This window comes from Lytechinus variegatus, chromosome 11 (assembly GCF_018143015.1).
Source record: "Lytechinus variegatus isolate NC3 chromosome 11, Lvar_3.0, whole genome shotgun sequence".
Taxonomy (NCBI): Eukaryota; Metazoa; Echinodermata; class Echinoidea; order Temnopleuroida; family Toxopneustidae; genus Lytechinus; species Lytechinus variegatus.
In genome coordinates this window covers 4712201-4731655 of record NC_054750.1, presented here as the reverse complement: position 1 = coordinate 4731655, position 19455 = coordinate 4712201, and the positions used below count along the sequence as shown (strand labels likewise).

The 19455-nt window shown below is 36.1% G+C and overlaps 1 protein-coding gene across 2 annotated transcripts in view; it reads left to right on the top strand.

Moving 5' to 3' along the window:
• Positions 1 to 19455, top strand: part of LOC121423425 (NADPH oxidase 5-like) — a 68985-nt gene that overhangs the window by 31241 nt on the left and 18289 nt on the right. Inside the window, exon 1 of one of the 2 annotated variants that reach the window (XM_041618762.1) lies at positions 17874 to 18013. The exons of the other annotated variant lie outside the window; for it this stretch is intronic. Within the exon in view, the coding sequence (XP_041474696.1) occupies positions 17889 to 18013 (125 nt within the window). The 5' untranslated portion in view covers positions 17874 to 17888. Of the gene's footprint in view, positions 1 to 17873; positions 18014 to 19455 lie in introns of those variants that run through there. 2 annotated transcript variants of the gene reach the window in all.

The window sequence follows — 19455 nt, the reverse complement described above, 5'->3', positions numbered from 1 at the left end:
ATTTAGTCAAATTTTGTCACCAAATATAATTACAAAAATTGGATTGACAACTGATTTAGTTTGTAAGAAGATCATTGTGCCAACTTATTTTGTTACAAGGGAGACATGTCGTGTACACATGTAGGAAAATATGAAATGATCATGATTTTATTAAATAAAATAAGAAAAAGGAAGGTGGGGACATGACATCATTAGTCAACCTATTGCACATTCATGATGACTTGCATATGACTATTTTCACAAAATATTGCTAAGCTTGAAATTCTATAACTTCACTATTTGCTATCAGATTTTCAGCGTTTTGCTCGGTGGATTTTACTATATTTATTTTGATATGTACCCCTTTAAGGTATCTAACATTTATGAGTCTATATTCTGACAAATTTATCTTTGAGGTTGTTCTTTCATTCAAATGCAAGTATCTTCATTCGAAACAAGATTTGCAAGGTTACAAGTGATGAAAACACCGAACTAAAATAACCTGTTTAACCTTAAAAGAAAAGGTTACTTGAAAAAAAAAAACAAGTGGAACGCCTCTGACAGTCTCGCCTGCGTCACGCAATTCAATATAGCAACAATGCTGACTTTGAATAAAAACAGTGATACTTGATTACCCTAATGTTCAAGTTTACTTTCAAAGTTATGAAGACATTTCTAAAATTACTCCCAACATAGTCAAAGTTAAATGACATTTGACCTTAATCATTTGACTAAAAACTAGTGCAAGACTATCAATGATACTTGATTACCCTTATATCCAAGTTTCATGAACCAGATCCATAATCTTTCAAAGTTATGACATTTAAAAAATATCTCGAGCATGGTCACAGTTCATTGACCCTAAGTGACCTTTGACCTTAATCATGTGACCTAAAACTCATGCAAGATGATAAGTGAAACTTAAAGCTTGTGTATAGTTTTGGTAAATCCACCAAAATGCACCTATCACTATTCCAATTCATTGCTAGCTAATATGAATGGATATGCCCTTTAACAGTTATGATGTGGAGGATATGAAATGAAAATGTGTTTCACAGGATAAATTTTGCAATTTTACATGGAAATTTAACTTGATCGGGTCACCCGATCAAATTAAAATATCTGTGCGTTTTTGTCTTTCAATTAAATCCTATTCCAAATCATGGAATGGGCTTAAACTTTCAAGATATGTTCTTTGTCTGTAACTTTTGGATATCTAATCACTAAATTTATAAAATAAGCGCTTGAATGCCCATTTTTTAAATTTAAAACAAGCATCGCCGAGAGAGGGAGCTATATATCCAAGATTTGAATATTTGAAATTTTCTCAGAGAAGTGCAGTTGGAAAAATATCTAACGGTCTCTACGCTTCAGTAAGACTGTCATATTAGATGATATTCGATTATCAATCACATTATTGACCCTTTACCAAAGCTATACACAGGCTTTAAATACTCATGTCCAATTTTCCTAAACTAGGTCGATAAAATTCCAAAGTTAAGATGACATCTCAAAAACTTTGGTTAAAGATTTCAATTTTGATAACCAAACATGGTCAAATTTTATTGACCATAAATGATCATTGGCCTTGACAATGTGACCTGAAACTCATTGTCAGTGGTACTTGATTACCCTTATGTTCAAGTTCATGAAATAGGATCATGATGATGACAGTTAAAAAACTTAACAGTTCAGGTTTCAGTGCTGTGACCTTTGACTTTGATCATGTGACCTGACAGGCTGACACTAATGTAAGATTATCAGCAATTTAACTTTTGTACAAGTTTCATAAAATAGCCCTTATATTTTTAAAGTTATGACATAAAAAAACTTAGACCCTAAATGAACTTGATCATTCAACCTGGACACTCATGCAAGATGATCAGTGATACTTCGTTACACTTATGTCCAAGTTTCATGAACTAGGTCCATATACTTCCTAACTCCTAAGTTATGACATTTCAAAAACTTAACCTTGGTTAAGATTTCAATGTTGACGACGACGCCGCCGTAGTCGGAAAAGCAACGCCTATACATGTAGTAAAGCAAATCCCTACCATCACAGAGAGTTGTGAAATTTCGAAACAGGAACAAGTAACCAACATTTATTTTTCAAAAATAAGAACACTTTGCATATATTTTGCCTTTTCACACCTATATACAAATATCAGAAAAATATGAACAAGAGCCAAAAAATGTCCACAAATCTCTTGCATGAAGTGCATATACTAGCGTCCATATAGCTGCATATAAGTATTCCTTTGTATTAGTTGGAACTTGGAAACAGTATCAAACGGAAGGCACATGGCAAGAAAATGATTTGTCATAGTATAAATATAAAAATATATCAATCTGAGTTTGATGAATATCACAAGGTGATAAAGCAGGAGTTGGAATGTCATGATAAATTTTGAAAGCACACACTATATAAACCTGAGTTGGCTGTATTAGCAGACATGTCATAATACATGAAAGACATTTTCGTGTAATATATACCCATGATCAGAATAAAATGGGTTTTTTAATGACTCGTATGAGGCAATATTAAGGCTTATTTCCAAACAAAAAAAAAGGTATCACACTTAAACCTGCTTTTCTGCACGTCTTCGAGATGCACGGACATCTTTCAGCTTCTGGCCCATGCGTGCACGTACTTGGCCCATGGAAGTGCAGGGAAATTGTTGTCATGCTTGTTGTGTGTGCTGAATATAAGAAAATGAAAGGACACAAAAACTGGCTCAAAGTCTCAAACTTTTATCAAAGACTCTACATCATATATCAATATTAAAGCCAAGTCAAGTTCCGTCTGTTTGTGACTGTTGGTTACTCAGCTGCAGTGGAGTATCTAAGAGTCACAAACACAACAAAAAAACCATGCATACCCATGAAACAGGATTATAATATTAGGGGCGGATAAGTTAAAGCAAGAAAATCAAGATTTCAGGCTCGGTAATCTTATTTCTATAGTCCTACTTGATTGAAAATATCTTATGAAATGACAAGGAAGTGACTTAAAGGAAATTAAGTTCTTAAACTGGTTGATTGTCTAAGCCTTTGACTCTGTGAATTTCTAATTTTTTTGGTCCGCCGCTCTGGAAGAAATTGTACCGGTGACAGGCAGCATCATTGTAAAATGTAAAATGACAAGACATTTGTGAAGATCAATCACTTACTTAAAACATTAAAATGTTTTCTATGGTTACGTAGATTCAAATCAAAGTCGGTGTCCTTTTCCTCCGTTTTCTGTTAGTTTGTTTTTGTTTCCACATCAAAAACTTATTTTCACCGTAGATTACCATTTGGAGAGACTGTGCTATTCTAGTACATGTAGTTTCTCTTTCAGGGAGATTCACCCTAACCCTCCGCCTTGAAATTATTGACAAGCTTGGTAATATGAGAAATTACAGAGCATCTTCCTATTTACAGTAATTGTGATATTCTGAATTCATTTGTAGATTCACGCAGAGACAATCATTCTTGGCAAAATACACAAGAAAATGTAAAAGCTATCAAAGGGGAAGTTCACCCTGATGAATAATTGGTTGTAATAAGAAACAAAAAAAAAATTGAGAAATATATCAGTGAAGGTTTGATAAATATCATTAAAGAACAGAGATTTTTTTAGAATATGATTTTATGACATCACAGACGATATGAATTGGCCAAAATGCAATTTTTTCAAAAATTGAAAGTGATTTTTTAATTTTTGCGGTGGATATATCCTCAGACACATCATTTCATAGCCCCTTCTACTAGAATTTACCATAACGCAAATCTGTGTGTGAGACACAGTGTTATTTGTGAATGTTGATATGCCAGGGCTAGCAATGGAAATTCATCCATTTAGAGTGCCAATATCCTACAATGATATACCAAGAGAGTCAGAAAAAAACTTTAACATTTAAAAAAATCACCAATTTAATGAAAAAGCATGTCCAGAAAACATAACTCTCATCTCATATAGATGTATGTCCTGAAAGAGCATCTACTCCATCATAATTTCAGATACAATTTTTATGTGGTATATGTTTAACCTTCGATAATTAAGAGGTATTCTTTGTTGTGATGTAAAATTCTATTTGCACCAAAAGCATGAATGCAATGCTCTGGAGAAGATACTCTTTCTGGACATATGAGAATTTTGTTTTCTGGTCATGATTTTTCATTTAATTGGCCACAGAATCTTGCCGTAAATAATAAACTTTTAAACTGACCTTTATGGTTCCGCTGGTCTTCAGTCTTTTTCTTCTTTAGAAGCTCTGCCATATCAGATCTGTCAGCTTTCCCAACCTGCAACCAAAAATGGAAATAAAATATGAACAGATATGGAATATGTTTAGAATTTTTAAAATTAAAATTTAATGTAGCCCCCCTCCCCCGCTCAACATTTTTCAAGACCATCCAGCTACGATTTTTTGGGGTGACCGCGCCGCGCCACTCACATTTAAGTCTCGCATATCTTCTGAGTTCAAATTTGCGACACCTGGGTACGCGGTCATGTGCAAATCCAATGCAATTCTGTATCTAGACTAGGAATCCAGACAAAATTCATAAGTGTATCATTATTTTTAGTTTTTCTAATGAATTTTCTTTTATTGAAGTAGTACCACCAATACTTTCCAATTCCATCAATTTTTTTTTTCAAGTAGAAATTTAAGAGCAATTTTTTGAATCACCACTGGCAGCGATATCAAGTTATGTATAAGTCATTTTTTTTTTGCAAATCACAGAATAAAGTCTGGCCTGCTTCAGGTAAACACTTATCACTTTGGACTAAATTTCCTGGCTAGTATGCTTCAAAATTTCCTGATCCATGCACGTCTTAAAAATTTAAGTTGAATGTAAAGTCTTAAAAATTTAAGTTGAATGTAAAGTTTCAACGTACCCTCTTTCTCACATCTTTTTTTGAGGTTGAAGCCTCATCCTCCATGTCCTCATCTGTGGCATCAGACTCATCCATAGCCTCATCTACTCTGGTTGCGGTGTTTAGGAACTCCTTCTCTTTCTTTAGTACATCAGCTTTTTTTTCTGTAAGGGACAGGCACATTAAGGACAGACATAAATAATCAGAGTAATTTCAAAGAGCCATTTATGAAATGCATTGTAAAAATGGGGTTTTAGCATTATTAGAATTATTACTACAGACTATAGACAAGTTATCAAATCAGAATTCAGACACCAGTTTTTAAGTTATAGACGTAAATAATTTCATCTGAATTCTGTACACACAAACTATTTTGAGTTGTAGATATATTTTTCAGTAGATCTAAATAAGATAATTATTATTTAAAAACTAGTAAGAATCTTTCACATCATTAAATTTGTCCCCAAATTTGTTAATTAGCCGATGTAATGCTAATCCAGTCTAGCCAGGAGGCTTCTAGAGAGTAAAAATCATTTACTAACGTAACTTACTCTCATACGAAGCCAGGGCTTCTATTGTATACATGTGCATGTAGGCAGCCAAAACCTGAAACTTTTGCCCCCGAGATTTCTACTTTCTCTCTAAAAGATCTAGCCCTAAATCATGTACCTGGGATACAACTTCATTTCCGACATTTCTATGCTATGGATTTTATTTTTAGACAAGAATTCATTAAAAAAATGAAAAATTGTCATGAAAAAAAAGAGACTTGCCCGATGTTTACACCGCCATCTTGTTTTCTATTGTTCTTCACCCACGATACGGACGCTTGAGTCGCGTAACGTGGGTGAGAGTAGCCAGGCGGCTTCTAGAGAGTAAAAATCATTTACTAACGTAAGGTTACTCTCATACGAAGCCAGGTCTTCCTTCTCATAGACGCGTGCGTCGGGTAACGTTGGCGAAGAACAATAGGAAGTAAGATGGCGGCGTAAACATCGGGCAAGTCTCTTCCGTCTTTTCACAATATTTCTCTCATTTTTTTTGATGAATTCTTGTTAAAAAATAACGAGAGCGTAGAAATGTCGGAAATGAAGTTTTTTCAATGTACATGATTTAGGCCTAGATCTTTTCTATTAAGGAAAGTAGAAATCTTGGGGGTGAAAGTTTCAGGTGGTTTGGCTTCCGTCGTGTGGGTCAATGAGAAGGAAGACCTGGCTTCGGATGAGAGTAACCTTACGTTAGTAACTGATTTTTACTCTCTAGAACTAGAAGCCGCCTGGCTAGGTGAGAGTAAGGCCGTGTTTATGCTTCCACTTTTCAGGCCAGAATCAGCGTTTCCAAACGTGATTAGTCCAAAACACGGTTGCGTCCATGCTTACTTTCATTTAAACACTGTTTCAAAACGCCGATCGTAAACTCACAAAAAGGTGCGTTTGTAAACGTTGTTTGACCAGAATCAGGCTTCCTGGGGAAGTATAAACAGAACCACGATCATAAACGTGTTTAAATGACGTCATTTGGTACATGCTTCCGGTGAGATGAAAATCCGCGGGCAAATACAGTCGTATTGCTCCTTGTTATCTCTACGTAAAAACAACAATCGGAAAAAAAAAACTTTTGAAAAAAGGCGCCCAATTTGACCTCGCTTTACGATGCGAAGCCAGCTGGAGATCATGATATGCTCTGAAAAGTTAAGCATAAACAGCACTCCCAGAACCACGTTTACGATCGTCGTTTTGAATCGACGTTTGAAATCGCTGATTCTGTCCTCGCAATGGAAGCATAAACACACCACAAGATACGTTAGTATTAGTCTTGAGGACGCAATGATGATGATTTTTTTTAGATATGTCATATACTTCTTCATCATTGACGTCTTGACACTCTCTCCATAGTGTCTTAAGCGAAGGACCAAAACAAAGATGGATTTCCCTAGAAAATCCATCTTTTTAAACCAAAATCACAAGAATTCTATTCATTCTTACATCTTCCTACGCCTAATGCGTAGGAAGGTTTTAAATATTATTATAAAAAATATAAAAAAATGAAGATTTCTTACCTAACTGATGCCGCATAGACCCCCCGTTCCACATGTAAACAATGGAAATACAATAGCGTCGACCCTTGAACCGCTTATGTATGACGTACTTCCGGAAAGCAATCCCGTCTTAACAATTTAGAGATGAAAATTCTTATTTAACAAATCATTAACTAACCCATTAAAATTTATATTTTCATTATAAATAATTCATATTAATATACATAAATTATTTATGATCACGAAATAAATTTTAAGATTTGTTGAATAAGAATTTTCATCTCTAATTTCTATCTCTAAATTTTATATTTTTATATAATATTTAACACCTCCCTACGCATTAGGCATAGGAAGGTGTAAGAATGAATAGAATTAATAGAATTCTTGTGATTTTGGTTTAAAAAGATGGATTTTCTAGGGAAATCAATCTTTGTTTTGGTCCTTCGCTTAAGACACTATGGAGAGAGTGTCAAGACGTCAATGATGAAGAAGTATATGACATATCTAAAAAAAATCATCATCATTGCTTCCTCAAGACTACGTTAGTATAGTATTAGTAAATGATTTTTTACTCTTTGGAAGCCTCCTGGCTAGTAGAAAAGATAGAAAGAGCTTACGGCCGTGTTTATGTCGCCATCTTGATTTCGTTGTCTTTCGCTTGGCGACAGCATGCAAATCGCGCGATTCGTTTTTTTATGAATTCTTCTTTAAAAATGAAATCAGTATCGCAGAAATGTTACACCCGGTAATCTACTTCACTTGGAAAATAAGTTGAACCCCATGACAGGTAGGCCTACATGTTTTAGGGCTAGATTTAGAGGGAAAGTAGAAATCTCGGGGGCGAAAGTTTCAGGTTTTGTACCAGTACGTGGGTGAATATAGCTCGTGATCCCAGGCGTCAGTGGGGAGTAACCCTACGACTACGTAGAGTACTATAGAGCTAAATTCATAGTAACCCAGGCCAGGAAACTTCCCTGGGCTAAATTAATGGCATCATGACTTTTAGTTTCAGACGCCTCCAGGCCAGGCTAGTCGAGCACCACATAGCCTATAGATCTATATACATACGGTTCTTCGGCAATTACCCCTGGACAAAGGGAGAGCATAAATAATTACATATTAGGTACAAATCAGGATATAATAATGTATATTTACCACTGGCCACTAACACCTTGACCTTGGCCTTCCACATCCCAGCCAATGTTTCGGCCGTTTCTCTGCGGGGTTCCGGACTCCACCAGGCCCTCAAACTTCGGGTCCACCAAGTTGACCGACATCTTTTTGTTTGTTACAAAATCGCTAGAAGTAACAGTTCCTTGTTTCCACCCAGTGTACTAAGACGCACATGGTTGATATCCTTATCAATTCAAGAAGATTAAGACAAAGTGCAGTAAGATCAGATTCTAACGGGCGTAAATATTGGATGAAGCGATAAACTGTAACGGGCGTCGGTGAGCTTTAGCGAGTGAATTTGAAACGCACATGTATTACACTAGCGCATAGCGCGCTAGCATGCCTCGCCGAAAATAGATTTCCGAGGCCGAGATTTACCGAAGAGTTCCGGATATCTAGTATAGATCCATAACTCTAGTATTAACGTTATAGCCTTTACTGATAGTTTATCCATTGCGATGATGATCTTAAAAGAAAAAAATCATCAAATATCAAAATTACCGGCAAAATTTCAGTGTAAATTAAAAACTAAATGGAGATTGTATTGGGAATAGTGCATCAAACAATTTTTCAAGTTTAGTACTCCTCCCTGCTCCCCCCGCCCTGCGCGAGCTTGAAGACCCTTGTTCTTGCTTGTTAAATTTTTCTCGGGTATGATTGAAGAACTTACTGTGGTAACACTGTGTTTGTTACCCAACTATGTGGGCAATTATGTGATTAACAATGTGATCTGAAGTCTAACACTGTGTCCACATAGTCAACTATGTGAACACACTGTGGTAACATTGTGTTTGTTACCCAACTATGTGGGCAATTATGTGATTAACTATGTGATCTGAGTCTCACACTGTGACCACATAGTTTACACATAGTCAACTATGTGAACACACTGTGGCAACACTGTGTTTGTTGCCCAACTATGTGGACAATTATGATTAACTATGTGATCTGAAGTCTAACACTGTGTCCACATAGTTTACACATAGTCAACTATGTGAACACACTGTGGTAACACTGTGTTTGCTACCCAACTATGTGGGCAATTATGTGTGATCTGAAGTCTAACACTGTGTCCACATAGTTTACACATAGTCAACTATGTGAACACACTGTGGTAACACTGTGTTTGTTACCCAACTATGTGGGCAATTATGTGATTAACTATGTGATCTGAAGTCTCACACTGTGACCACATAGTTTACACATAGTCAACTATGTGAACACACTGTGGTAACACTGTGTTTGTTACCCAACTATGTGGGCAATTATGTGATTAACTATGTGATCTGAAGTCTCACACTGTGACCACATAGTTTACACATAGTCAACTATGTGAACACACTGTGGTAACACTGTGTTTGTTACCCAACTATGTGGGCAATTATGTGATTAACTATGTGATCTGAAGTCTCACACTGTGACAACACTGTGACCACATAGTTAACACATAGTTTACACATAGTCAACTATGTGAACACACTGTGGTAACACTGTGTTTGTTCCATAAGGGAAGCCCTAAATAGTCATCTTTAAATCTTGAAAGATTTGAATTCAAACCCTTTAAGATAATAGATCTTCAGGATTCAAATTTTACGTGCTTTTGTGAACCATATAAATGTTTTCTTGTTTTATAGTTTAAGCTTCTACATGCACTCATATTTATGATGGTCATGAATCTTTAGGATTGAAATTTTGCGAGCTTTTGAGAATTATATATATATTTGGTTGTTGTTGTTTTGTGTTTTTTGAGCTCCTACATGCACCCATATTCATTATTTTTAATCACCTAGATTAATATCCATCAAATGCTGAATCAATCTAATGACATTTAACAAATCAAATAAATGGCTGATTCCATGAATCAACCTTTATCAAATTGCATTATCAGAAATGGAAAACAAGCTCTATTTTTTCCGAAATCCTCTTCAAACATTTTTTTTCCGGTGTACGAATTAAAGAGATATTGGAATCATCTTGATAAACCTACATAAACCCGCCGCTTTGTAACAGTGTAGCTTATCGTTGCTTTATTTTTCTCTTTTCCTTCATTTTCAAATTGTTTCATTAAAAAAATGTAATAATGCTAACAAATTGAAAGTCAACATCAAAAAGTGTTTTCATATCTAATGCTGACGTAGGTTTGCTTTTCATGTTCGTTACATATTAATCTGTTTAATCTGTGTGACCTTGGAGTCAGCAATAATTGCGTGAAGGATTGCAGTACAAATCTATTTTTGGAACTGTAATCTAATCATGCCACGTGTTAAATTGGCGAGTAGATGATTGTAAATGAACACAGTTTCCCGAAGAACATATTTTTTTCACGTAGTGGTATTCAAAATGAATATTCATGTATTCTATCGGATTAGAGAATTAGAAAGTGCCTTGCGAACCTCGAATCGACTGCAAATTCCTTGCACGTAGCGGGAAACGTTTGGGCGTTTATACTCGAAATTTCGATCAAGTCACAACCTAGAATAAGAATGCTCTCAATTCGATCTTTTTTTTCCTTTTTCTAGGAAACGATATTTATTTACATGTAAGAAGGCTTCGTACTCAGTGTAACAGTTAAAAACTTATATAAAATCCATGAACTGGAAATGAACATACAGAATTGAAAGATATAATATCGCTTTCATTATGCATATTATTTTATTCTATCGCGTTATGTCATGTATATTATTATAAATTCTTCATTTCTATCCCTCGTTAAATGTATCAACATTTTGATTTTGAATTATAAACAAAATGCAATGGGCATAAATATTCCAATAGAGCGGGGTTTCTCAAGTATCCATGCTTTGCAAGGGATCTGCTAATGCTTTGCTATAGTTATGCCAGCTAAACAAAAACTGCATAAATATTCTTTATTGTCTGGAGAAGCATATAAAAGTTTATCCTGAGATGATTCTGCCCTTTGTGTTGTCTGCAAATAAAATATATGAACAATTTATGACGGAATGATGATGGATGGATTGAAGACGTATGATTGATAGATGGAGGGATGATAAATGGAATGATGGCATTGTGAAAAGATGGTAGTTTGATAATAACTATTATACTCGATTTGATTAAACGTAACATTCAGAAAGACATGAAAGAGGCTCATTTTACACTTTAAGGAATGTCTTCAACAAGTTTTTCTTTTATATCACTGGCCAAAATAATATATTCTATCGAATAAAATCTACCGATATTTTGTTACTTTTAAAGATATTGTCCTGTCAATGTTCGCATGTGTTATTAGGAAGCGTTGTTCCATAACGCACGATTTATTCAAGAACATAGGAAATATATTGTCGAATGCCTTCATGACAATGAACAACAGAGAAGAAGTCTTTGTTTAAAATTGATGAATCAAAACAGCAATTCTGTCCTGAACTCAGGTGGGTGTTTCATAAAGCTGTTCTTAAGTTAAGAGCGACTTTAAGAACGACTGGTGATCCTTTCTTACGCGTAAACCATCGCCAATGAACATTTTGGTTGTATGTCATTTACCACAAGAAAGCATCACCAATCGTTCTTAAAGTCGCTCTTAACTTACGAACAGCTTAGTGAAACACCAACCTGTACAAATGACGTATTTTGCAATTTTTCGTCAGCTCCGAATCTATAGGACGAATCTGTTGATCCGGTTCACCAATTTTCGACAAAGACCTCCAAGCTGCCCTTTGTCATCTGACGGGCGTTTTCAATATATTTACTGTGTTCCTGTATCCGTCTCCGTTGCATTGCGAAAACTACCTATTTTGAAGAAAAAATTTGCTCTCCTAAATAGGCCTACCCCTGACTTGTGGCAGTCAAAACACGGTATCCGAAGGGAAAAGTCACAACTATTACAAAAGAAAACAGTATTCGTTTTGCAATGAATGCCATTGATTTGTTTCGATCAATAGTTTTGAATATGAATAAGCAATTTTTGTGTAGATAATGATATCATCGTATATCGGAAGCTCTATAGCCGAAAGTTTTGTTAACAGACACGTACTGTATTAGCTCGTTTACAGTCACACCACAACGATGCCGATTTGTGACCGATAGCTGGTATCTCTTATTTTGAATTGCTTACTATCGATCGTTTCGAAGTCAGTTTCAATGGTATGACACCAACGAAACCGATTCCTGACCGATAGCTGGTATCTCTTATTTTTAATTGCTTACTATCGATCGTTTCAGAATTAGCTTTATTGGTGTGGCTGTAATATGACGTTGTTTTGAGCTTGGTAGCGGGTTGTACTTATGCTATAGGACATTATACAAATCACTTCGCAGATGCATATAACGCTGATAATCTTTAGTCAGAAACCCTTCATAACAAAACAACCTTTGACGAAAATCGGTGAATCAAAATAGCTGTGCGTCCGGGGGGGCGTTTCATGAAAGGACTTGTCGGACGTTTTATCCGACAAGTCCCATTTTATCCGACAGTTACCATAGGAACAGTGCCTCTCAGCCAATCACAATCATGGAAAGATGTCAGATCTGACATCTTGTCGGATGAAAATATTGATGAAAGGCTCCCCTGGACTCTGGACAAACGACATTTCCGGTCCTAATCTTTAGACGATGTGCTGTCCCCGTTCACCAACTTTCGACAATGACCTCTAATTTTTCCATTGTGATTTAAGGGACAGTTTCAATAGATTTGTGAACGTTGCAGAAAGCGTCTGCGAAGTGGATGCCACATAGCAAAAACTGTGGTGTTAACCGGTGTACATAGAGGACCACACCAGTTATATACACCGGTGTTAAATTGGTGGTGTTAGTTTTACACCTATAGGTGTTATTACAACACCTATGGTTGTTATATTTACACTCTTTGGTGTTATAATCAATCTTTAGGGTGTAATTTTAAAGGAGAAATATATTGATTATGAATGTGGTCTTATTATATATCAATGGAAAGGTAATGATGTGGGGATCATCAGTGGGTCATTCAAAAATACCGAAAATAATACAAAAAGGTGAAAATCGCCGATTAAAAAACGCTAAAATGCCCCTCCGAAATATGCCTCGCATCGGTCTCTGAATTGACTGGAATTTGATGACGCCACTGTCTGTACGAGAGGCGTGATTGGCTCTCCCACGTGAAGCTCCACTTGCATGCAAAACCTGTTGCGTGGGTACGTTTTCTCCACACTGTCACTGAATACTTCTATCACGAAATGAAAGAAAACCCAGAATTTTATCTAGATTTGGATTTTCAAATTGATGATTTTAAAGATGAAGAGAATGATGATGAAGTGAACAACACAGTGAGGTAGTTGGAGGTAAATAATGGGGGAACAATGCCGATGATTATGATGAAAATTCAACTTGCCTGACGATCACAAGTAAAGTCATGTACATGCCGATTCGCTACCAACTCATGCAGCTGCTGCTACAAGTGGTAGCTATACGTACACCGCGCGGGCCAAATTAAATCCATGAAAATGAATAACCACATCAGAGAGAGTCTATCATAAGAAGGAAAATAATGATATAACTGTACTTACAAACAAGTGAATAATCCGAATTAACCTGAAAGCAAATCAACTCAACGAATAGCAGCAGACGATATGCACCGACCATAAACTTCATGTGGCTGGGATAGATTGTCACTCGTTCTGTTAGATGTAATTTGTAACTCATTAATTTGACAAAATTACGAAACTCGGGGAATTATTTATATATATAAAAATATAGTAACATCTCTTATTATTTTTTGTATTACGATAAAACCTCTTTTGAAGGAAAACGTTGAGATAAACTAAAATTACTTTTAAATCCCCCCCCCCCAACATGCGTAGCTTGTATGTCATTGCAAACAAACCATCGCAAACATGCACGTATTCCTTCCTTGCTGATTGAGAGCTGTGCAACACGTGCATAGATCTATTCTCTCAGTCTCAGCCAAGGCGAGCAAACAATACGGCATGTGTTGTTGTGATGGTTTGTTTACTATCACATAATGCTACGCATGATGGGATGATCTTTTACATCTAATTTTAATTTACCCCAACGTTTTCCTTCCAAACAGGTTTTATCATAATTCAAAAAATGATAAGAGATGTTACTATATTTTTATATAGAATAATAATTCCCCGAGTTTCGTAATTTTGTCAAATTAATGAGATAAAAGTTACATCTAACAGAACGAGTGACAATCTATCCAGTCACATGAAGTTTATCGTCAGTGTATATGCCATATCGTCTGGTACTATTCGTTGAGTTGATTTGCCTTCAGGTTCGGATTATTCACATGTTTGTAAGTACAGTTACATCATTTTCCTTCTTATGATAGACTGTCTGGATGTGGTTATTCATGTTCAGCATGAATTCAATTTGGCCCGCGCGGTGTAGCTAGCACTTCCAGCAGCATTAATTGGTAGCGAATCGGTATGTACATGACTTTACTTGTGATTGTGTTGCAAGTTGAATTTTCATCATCATCATCATCGGCGTAATTCCCCCAATTTACCTCCAACTACGTCACTGTGTTGTTTCACTTCATCTCAAAATCATCAATTTGAAAATCCAAATCTAGATAAAATTCTGGGTTTTCTTTCGATCATTTCGGGATCGAAGTATTCAGTGACAATGTGGAGAAAATGTACCCTTGCAACAGGTTTTGCATGCAAGTGGAGCTTCACGTGGGAGAGCCAATCACGCCTCTCGTACAGACAGTGACGTCATAAAAAAATCCCCAATTTCGCGGACGTAATTCTGCGTGTTTGAAGCATTCAGAGAGAGAACTTTAAACTATCAATTAACTGAGTTTCATCCGTCTCCATGATAAATGATGTACACCATCGTGTTCTCCTTATTTTCTCCTTTATTGTGATATATGATTCTCCAGTTTTACGATTTTCAATATATTTCTACAACTTAGGGTGTGGTCCTCTATTAACACCAATTGGTGTCAGTTTTAACACCACAGTTTTTACAGTGTGTGAACACGCTGTGAACATTCGCACTGTCGAGGTGTCCACAGTGTGGAAAAGTCTTCACACTGTTGAATTTGATCATATTTTCACATTATCCACTATTCTGAACACAATGCGAACACACTGTAATCACATTGTATTACACTGTGTTATTTCCAGCAGGGAAGAAGCTAAGCTCATCGTATTTCTCCAAGCCATTGTCTAGAGACGATTATAATGCGATTTGCAAAAATTGCGTATTATCAAACTCAATAGACAGTTGCATGACGTGAGTATGAATAAATGAATGCATGATTTATATTTTTAAAAAAGTGTTAAAGTTTCGATTACACGAAATTGAAGTTCAAATCCCTATCAGAATTATGAGCTTCGGAGTCCATACTGCATGACCCTGTCCACACACGGTGTATAAAGCACCGAACGGCAAGATAATACCAACATCACATCGAGTTCAAGGAAAGAACTTTTAAAAAAATCAATTAGTGAAAAGGAAACCGTTGGTTCGTGAAGCTTGATCAAGTGTATTAATGATATCAGAAAGGGCTTCTCTTTCACATGAATAGGCTAGCTTAGGTGAAATTGATTATATATGCACTGCTAATCGAGAATAACAGCCGCGCCTCAATGTTATATCCGATGTGAATTCATGTAATAAACCAAAATTTATATTTGCTGTGTTAATTAACGGTATTACTTCACCACAGGTTCGACATAGCGATCGGAAACCTGGAGTTAAATCAGTAGTGCTGTATTCAGTGCACTACACGGCGGGTCTTGGAAAGCTCCCCCCCCCCCCGATGTCGGTCACCGAGAAAGAAAATAGAAGAAAAAGGGAAATACAAAGGAAGAGGGTGTAACTGTATTGTATCAGATGGTGTTCTGGGTAATAGGCCTCTTTGACATCTGTAAAACAAACAACAACAAAAAAGTAAAACAAGACAAGCGAAAAAAAACTCTCTTATATATATTATCCTTTTCACTGCTTGCTTGCGACTTTTTTTAAAATGGAAATTTCCTCCTTACGCCGTGTTCTGGTACCCGTTTCTTAAAAACTAGTTATAATAACAAATGCACAATTTCCGTAACAAATTTACTATCAGCCAATCAGAATGAAGGATTTCAGTAGCTTTTAACTGTTATTGTAGATTTGTTAACAATATGACAAGTTTTGTGAAACGGACCCTTGAATCCTTCAAGCAACTGATTGTATTTCGACTAATAAAACCGACTTAACTCCAAACCGACCGATGGTATGCCAATGGTAATAACGTAGGGAGGTGCATCGAAAGATGACGATCTGTGAATCTGGTTTGCCCCCCCCCCCCTCCAGTGTAAAGCCTCAAATGTCTATTTCTGGAAGACAAACAGGCAACAAAATGTGAAAAATTAAATGAACGAATTCGGTCAAAAACTTAGATTTTACAGTGATTTTGGTAAAAATGAATACTTCCCCTTTGGCAATTAAATGCCTAGGATTTAAAGTTCCTAGGCATTTTGGGACTATTGGGACAATAACTTGTCTTATGATCAGGAAATAGTCCTGAACACAACCAAAATGGAAAAAAATGTGGTCCATCATGGACTCAAAAGTCTATTGTTAATCTTTGGCAACATAATAAATTGCTATTTAAAAAAAATCAAGACTCCTTATCTCCTGCATAGATGATGGGTTCAATTGTTTGAAGGTCATTGAGAACTGTGGTAGTGACAACTCATAAGTAGAACTAGGTACGTCCATTTTAACTAAAATATATGCGTTTGTTATTTTTTATTCAAATGTAGGCTTTTTTGTCATTTTATATTGATATTTTTTAAGTATTAATTGCTCTTAAAGTGTGAGATACATCCACATTGTCATCTTTCGTAGAACCACCCTATAGCTTTGATCAAACTGGAATCGGTCTTGCCGATGTGACTTTAACCTTTTTTTTAAAAAGGGTTCTAGTCAATGTGGACATTGGTCTGTATTCTGAAGTCAGGTATAACTTAGACTATGGTCTAACTCTGTGCTAAAATTATGGGGCGCCAAAAATTAAAAAAATCATGTTTATATTGTAATTTCTTATGTTTACTATTTTATTTCCTTTTGCTTTCATAATGAAGAAAAATTCTTTTAAGTACTGCAGTTATCACTTCCGGACACTTTGGGTGTCATATGAGTTAATAAATTGGATGCGTACTCTTAGGAATTTGTAACCCAATTGGCTCTCCATGGTTAAACCACAACTTTAAACCAGGGTTTAATTTAAACCCGAGTTCAGAATACGGGCCCTTATGTCAGGCAATGGTCTCCGACTATCAAACACTCTCAGAAATACGGGTTCAAATTTGAACCCTTTGCATGGATTGGTACAATAGCAGCACTTCAAGGGGTGCTAATGAGTGTTATCATGCTCATTTTGTGCACATTCAAGTGTGCAGTTAGCTATATTTAGCACCTAATTGGGTGCAGAGATGAACCATGACGGTGCAAAGTTGAACCTTTTTAACGTTTTGTACTCTGCACCTTGAAAGGTGAAAACGAGCATTGATCATGTTCAGTTCATCGGTGCAAATATTGATACAGAGATGCATTTTTGTACCTTATTTTCCACTTATGGTGCAAGATTACACCCCATAAGCCTGATAAGGTTGGTACGAGTGTGTCATGTAGGGCGCAAAATGTCTTACTGCTTAGTGTGAAGGTTGTGCTGGTGATGGGAAAAAATGCATTTAGACAAGAACTATACAAGATTTAGAGTAAATAGAAATCATTTATCCTATATACATGTAGATGTCATTGATAAAATAAAATAAAATAAAATAGAGAAGAAGTCAAGTCGAATGCATATAGCGCTTGCTTGCAGGTGGCGGTTTCCTTAAACTCTTCATGCTACAAAACGATGAATATGAAAATAAAACTATAAAAATGGAGGTTACCTCTCGTCCACCTGACCTATTTATTAGATCTTTAGATAACGCGGCTGACGATGGTGCAATGTGGGAGGCACCCTGGACAGGAAAACTTCCGAAGATTCGTAAATCGGTGCGCAGGTAGGTCGAGATGATGTTGATTTAATCAGGGTTAACAGGTGGAATAACGTGGCTTTGATGTCGGTGCAGGTGAGAGAGGTTGAAGTCATGACTGATTTGGGGTGGTGGGTGTGAGGGTGGTGATGATGGTAGAGGGTGTAAGCAAGGGGTGTGAAATGATGAAAGGGGTGACGAGAGTCACCTGTCTTGGAGTTAGGGTGGTGGTGATGATGATGATGATATCGATGATTGTGATGATCATGGGTGTCGATCGGTATTCTTGGTTGGGGGATGATTGACACAAATGTTCTTGTGGATGGGGATCTTTCAACATTACCCCCACTAAAATCACAAGTTAGGACATTTGGGAGTGGTTGATATGTATGGTGTTCTTGGAAATTCCTTCATTGTTGCAGTGTACTGTACTTATATTTTTTTATATTTTTTTTTGAAAATTCAATTTGTGTTGCAAGTAAGCCTATTCTAAACTCATACGAAAGAAAAAATTACAAAAATTGTCTGGAGTCTCTGGACCATGTACAAAGTGATCTGTTTAATGAGCATGATGTATACAACTTCTCTCTTAAATCTAACCCGACTGGCAATATCTTTTTTTTTATGCAAAATGATAAAACTCACATGAACATCAAAGTTTGTGTCAATGTGTCTGAAGCAAATTGCTTCCTGCTCCATTCCTGAAACATCCTGTGTGCCATCAACCATGATTCCATATATACTATGCTCTCCAATGTTCTTAACAACTTCTCGGCCTACTTTGTGTGAAATGATTTGAATTAACTCTTCCTGGGATGTTGAGAAGTAAATTTCGTTGTGTGTTTCAAGTATGAGTTTAAATGAGGATCACCATCAGACAAAACCTTAAAGGTCAAGTCCACCCCAGAGAATTGTTGTTTTGAATCGATAGAGAAAAATCAAACAAACATAACGCTGCAGATTTCATCGAAATCGGATGTGAAATAAGAAAATTATGACATTTTTAAATTTCGCTTATTTATAAAAAAACAGTTAAATGCACAACTCAGTGGTATGCAAATGAGAGAGTTGATGGTGTCCATCACTCACTATTTCTTTTGTTTTTTATTGTTTAAATAATACAATATTTCAATTTTTACAGATTTGACAAGAAGGACCAATTTAACTTAACCATAAACTGCTAAACTATGGTAAACACATGTTTAGGGAGAAATGAAACTTTGTTTCACTTGACAAGGAGGTGAAATTATTTCATATAATAAAATACAATAGAAATAGTGAGTGGGTGACGTCATCAGTCTGCCAATTTGCATACCGACAAGGATGTGCATATCACTGTTTTAAGCGAAATTTAAAATGTCATAAGTTTCTTATTTTACATCCGATTTCGATGAAATTGTAAGTGTTTTGCTTGTTGGATTTTTCTCTTTTTTTCAAATCAATTTTTTTGTTGGGGTGGACTTGTCCTT